Raw genomic sequence first — 4,967 nt, 5'->3', positions numbered from 1 at the left:
TATTTCTGGTGATAATGATGATGATCCTGGTGATATTGATAATACTGGTGATGATAGTAATATTGATAAGAATAATGATGATGATAGTGATATAGATAATAATGCTGATGATGGTAATGATACTGATAATAATGATGGTGATGATAGTAATATTGATAAGAATAATGATGATAGTAACGATATTTATAATAATGATGCTGATAGTAGGGATATCGATAATAATGATGATGATGGTAGTGATATCGATGATGATAATAAAGATGATGATGATGATAAAGGCGATGATAAGTAATGGTGATAACGCAATATGAAAAAAGTAAGGAATCAATTCAATTACAAGAAATATAATCAGTCATTGTATTTCAATCACATATTCTAATCGGTGTTGAATTTCTATACGTATCAAATACATTTCTCGCGTTATGATGCTTTCCTTTCTCATTCACACCTTTTCAGCTCCAACTATCAAATCCAAAGAACAAAGAAAAAATAGACTAAATATATCACTGACTGAAAAAAAAATATGCAAATATTTTTTTGGGGGGAAACCTTTTCAGCTCGAAATACCCAATGTAAAGAACCTACTTTTAACATGTACAAGAGGAAGAAAATAGATTAAATATCTCATTCATTAAAAAAAAAAAAAAAATGCAAGAAATATAGTTGAAAATTTAAAATGCAAAGTTTTTGATTTACTCTACTGACTCTCGCAGATTTTTTTTTGTGTCGGTCTCTATTACACTTAAGAGCGAAAGCAAACAAGGGAAACAGGTAAATGAATGAATCAAATAAAGTTGAATGAAAGCGCAAAGGATAACTTACCTTCAGTATTACTATTATTATTTCCATTATCATTGACGCTGCTTTGATATTTTTCAACACCGATGATAAAAATAATGATAGTATTACAACTTTTACTACTAATATTGCTACTACTGCTGCTACTATTACTGCTACTTCTACTAATAATAATGACAATGAAAGAGATCATGATAATGATGATGATCATCATCATCATGATAATAATAATGATAAAATTGATACAATGATGGTCAAAATAACAATGCTAATAGAGACAATAATATGATAATGATAATAAGAGTACTACTAATAAAAACAGTAACAGTAATAGTAATAGTGATATATCTGTATCATCATTATCATGAAAATCGCTATCACTGCGGGACATTTAATCCGTCCGCTCCGATTCTATGTCCTTAAAATGTTACAACCATCGCCAGCGGAAGGAAATGTGGCAACGTCTTCCCATCAGGGTACAAGTGGCATCGTTGCAATTGCAAACGATCTGATAATGGCATTTTCACCGTCGTCGCAGGAGCTTCAATTAGTATTTCTCTCCCACATTTTTTAATCAACGACCTTCTCTCTCATTGCATATTAATTCCCTCGACGAAATGAAAGCGAGACGAAGCTTGGGTGTTGCAATAATCGGAATGTATGGAAGGCGATTTTGACCCTTGGTCTTGGGGGGAAAAAGTGTCGATGTAGATTGCATGGGCTTTGAGGTCAGCCCAGGTGGGGGCAAGGGACAGGTAATTAGAAGGGTTAAAACTGCACACACGGAAATGGATTAACATACTCATTAATCTATCTATCTATTCATATATTTGTCTACCTTCCTACCTGTCTATCTAGCTATCTATCCATCTTTTTGCCTATAAATCTCTTTATTTGTTTATTTATTTATTTAATTTTAATCCATCTATCTGTATGGATGTATACATGAATGTATGTAATCTTATATTACGGGTAGTTTATTTTGCTAAACAGTTGTGGCCCGCCCAGTGTCTTGTACTCTTACTGAGTGAGAAAGGTGAACACGCGAAAGATATAAACAGAAAAAGAAAGATCCCAGGATTTGTTTCTTTTTCTTTTTGTTCTGTTTTCTTCGAAGTTCCATCTTGGAGGAATACATCTGCTGCTTCTTCAGTTGAAAACAAATTGTAATATTAAGATTATCTCTTTTATCGCTTTTGAGCTAAAATCCACTGTTCTGCTGCCAGCGGCTTCCTCCTGACTCTGCACAATCTAGTTGTTTCATATATCATATGATATATGAAACTTTTGTATTATAATCATATCATATAATTATGATACATAATAAGTGCGGGATTCAATAACACACTAACGATGGTAAAATCACTGGTAACTATAGCTACCAAGGAAAACAGATAGCTGTGGTATTAACTAGTAACTTGCCATCAGAGTTACCATGGAAGATTTTACGATGTCGTCACGTGTTATCTCGTCCAAACATCCATATGTATGCAAAGCTTTTGGTTTCTTTTTATACCTGATATAATTACTATGATGTCAAACATATGCCACGGTATAGACATGGCGAAGAAATGCAATTTTCACATGGATCTAGCAAGAATAAAATGCACACAAATTCTCGTCATATTGTAGATAGACATAGGCCTACATTAGACTGTAGAGTCCATGACTGGATATCGGTAAACGCAATGGTGTGTGTGTGTGTCGTGTGTGTTGTGTATGTGTGTGTCTGTCTTTGTCCGTTTTTTCTTTATTTCTTTCTGTATGCATGCATGTGTGAATTTATGTATGTGTATATGTATGTATGTATGTATATATATACATATATACATATATGTATATATACACGTATAAGCGCGCGCAGACACACGCACACGTATGTATGTGTATGTGTGAGTCAATTTATATACATATCCATCCACATCAAACCTCTCACACATTCTATATACATGCATATGATAAGAAATTAAAGTGCGTCGGAAAAGTTGTATTGCAGAGTAGGAGCTCTGAATAGCCAAATGATTTTCAATGCAATAATAAAAGCAAAGCAAACGAAACTTCAAGATAATTTGAACTCGTGGAAGTTGATTCGTGGAGTTTGTTAACAGCTCTGGAATATTTTATGATTATATATATTTGTTCTATTTACCTGTTTCAATCTCTGCAGACCGTTAGCTTGCCTGTCAATCTGTCTGTGAATCGTTCTGTTTGTCTGTCTTTTGTCTGTCTATCAGCCCATTTGTCTATTAATATAGTTGTCCTTATATGTGCCTTTCTATTTGTCTGTGTCTTTCTCTCTGTCTACTGTCTGGCTCTTTATCTGTCTTTATGTTTATCAATTCATATATTTATCTGTGTCTCCTTTGTCTGTTCGTTTGCTATCTAGTTATGCATCTATTTGTCGGTCTATATGTCTTTATGTCCGTCTGTCTAGGTATATATCTACCTGTATTCCATTCTATCTTTACATTCTGTCTGTATGTCTATATGTTTGCCCTGCCGTCTGTCTGTCTCGCTATCTACATGTCAGTCCATTCGTGTGCATGTCTGTCTGTCAATATACTCATCTCCGTTTTTATGTGTGTCTAAATTTCTTAACGTCCATCTCTTTGAGTCTGTATCTCTGTCTGTCTATCTGTCTATCAATCTTTCCATCTGTCTATCAATCTTTCCATCTGTCTATCAATCTTTCCATCTGTCTATCAATCTTTCCATCTGTCTATCAATCTTTCCATCTGTCTATCAATCTTTCCATCTGTCTATCAATCTTTCCATCTGTCTATCAATCTTTCCATCTGTCTATCAATCTTTCCATCTGTCTATCAATCTTTCCATCTGTCTATCAATCTTTCCATCTGTCTATCAATCTTTCCATCTGTCTATCAATCTTTCCATCTGTCTATCAATCTTTCCATCTGTCTATCAATCTTTCCATCTGTCTATCAATCTCTCGTTTGCCATCTCTTTTTTTTCCTCTCCCTCTCCCTCTCCCTCTCCCTCTCCCTCTCCCTCTCCCTCTCCCTCTCCTTCCCTACCTCTCTCCCTTTCCATCTGCCTCTCCTCTCCTTCTCTCCCTCTCCTCTCCCTTCCCTCCTCTCTCCCTCTCCCTCTCCTTCTCCTCTCTCCTCTCCTCCTCCCTCTCCCTTCCTCTCCTCTCCCTCTCCCTCTCCTCTTCCTCTCCCTCTCCTCCCTCTCCCTTCCTCTCCTCTCCCTTCCCTCTCCCTCTCCCTTCTTCCTCTCCTCTCCCTTCTCCCTCTCCCTCTCCCTCTCTCCTTTTCTCCCTCTCCTCTCTTCTCTCTCTCTCTCTCTCTCTCTCTCTCTCTCTCTCTCTCTCTCTCTCTCTCTCTCTCTCTCTCTCTCTCTCTCTCTCTCTCTCTCTCTCTCTTTCTCTTTCTCTTTCTCTTTCTCTTTCTCTCTCTCTCTCTCTCTCTCTCTCTCTTTTCTCTCTCTCTCTCTCTCTCTCTGTCCGTCATCCTGTCTCCCTCTCTTCCTCCAAGATTTATAGGCTATTCCCATGCATCAGCCTCGCCCTCCGACATCAGGCTCATCCCCCCAAGTAAATAGCCGAGAAAATCGTACGCCAAGAGTGTCTACGAGAGACCGTAAGAAATGGGGGAGAAAGTGAAGGGAAAGGAGAAGGTGGAGCTATTCGATAGGGGAAGAGTGAGAGGAATGGGGAAGGAAAAGGGGAAAGGGTGGGGCGATTGGATAGGGAGAAAGTAAGGGGAAAGTGAAGGAAAAGGAGAAGGTGGAGTTATTCGATAGGGGAAGAGTGAGGAGAATGGGGAAGGAGAAAGGGGAAAGGGTGGGGCGATTGGATAGGGAGAAAGTAAGAGGAAAGTGAAGGGAAAGGAGAAGGTGGAGCTATTCGATAGGGGAAGAGTGAGAGGAATGGGGAAGGAAAAGGGGAAAGGGTGGGGCGATTGGATAGGGGAAGAGTAAGAGGAGAAGTGAAGGAAAAAGAGAGGGAGTGGAGAAGGAAAAGGGTGAGGGTGGGGCGATTTGATAGGGGAAAAGTAAGGGGAAAAGTGAAGGGAAAGGAGAAGGTGGAGCCATTCGATAGGGGAAAGAGTGAGGGGAATGGGGAAGGAGAAAGGGGAAAGGGTGGGGCGATTTGATAGGGAGAAAGTAAGGGGAAAGTGAAGGGAAAGGAGAAGGTGGAGCTATTC

At 38.5% G+C, this 4,967-nt stretch overlaps 1 protein-coding gene across 1 annotated transcript in view; it reads left to right on the top strand.

Moving 5' to 3' along the window:
* The first annotated feature begins 1,514 nt into the window (after positions 1–1,514).
* The window catches only part of LOC138859360 (uncharacterized transmembrane protein DDB_G0289901-like), a 27,113-nt gene continuing 23,660 nt past the window's right edge, over positions 1,515–4,967 (top strand). Inside the window, exon 1 of the mRNA XM_070114173.1 lies at positions 1,515–1,553. Within this exon, the coding sequence (XP_069970274.1) occupies positions 1,515–1,553 (39 nt within the window). The remainder of the gene's footprint in view (positions 1,554–4,967) is intronic.

Source organism: Penaeus vannamei, chromosome 35 (genome assembly GCF_042767895.1).
Source record: "Penaeus vannamei isolate JL-2024 chromosome 35, ASM4276789v1, whole genome shotgun sequence".
NCBI classification, from domain to species: Eukaryota; Metazoa; Arthropoda; class Malacostraca; order Decapoda; family Penaeidae; genus Penaeus; species Penaeus vannamei.
This window is presented reverse-complemented; position numbering and strand designations above follow the sequence as displayed.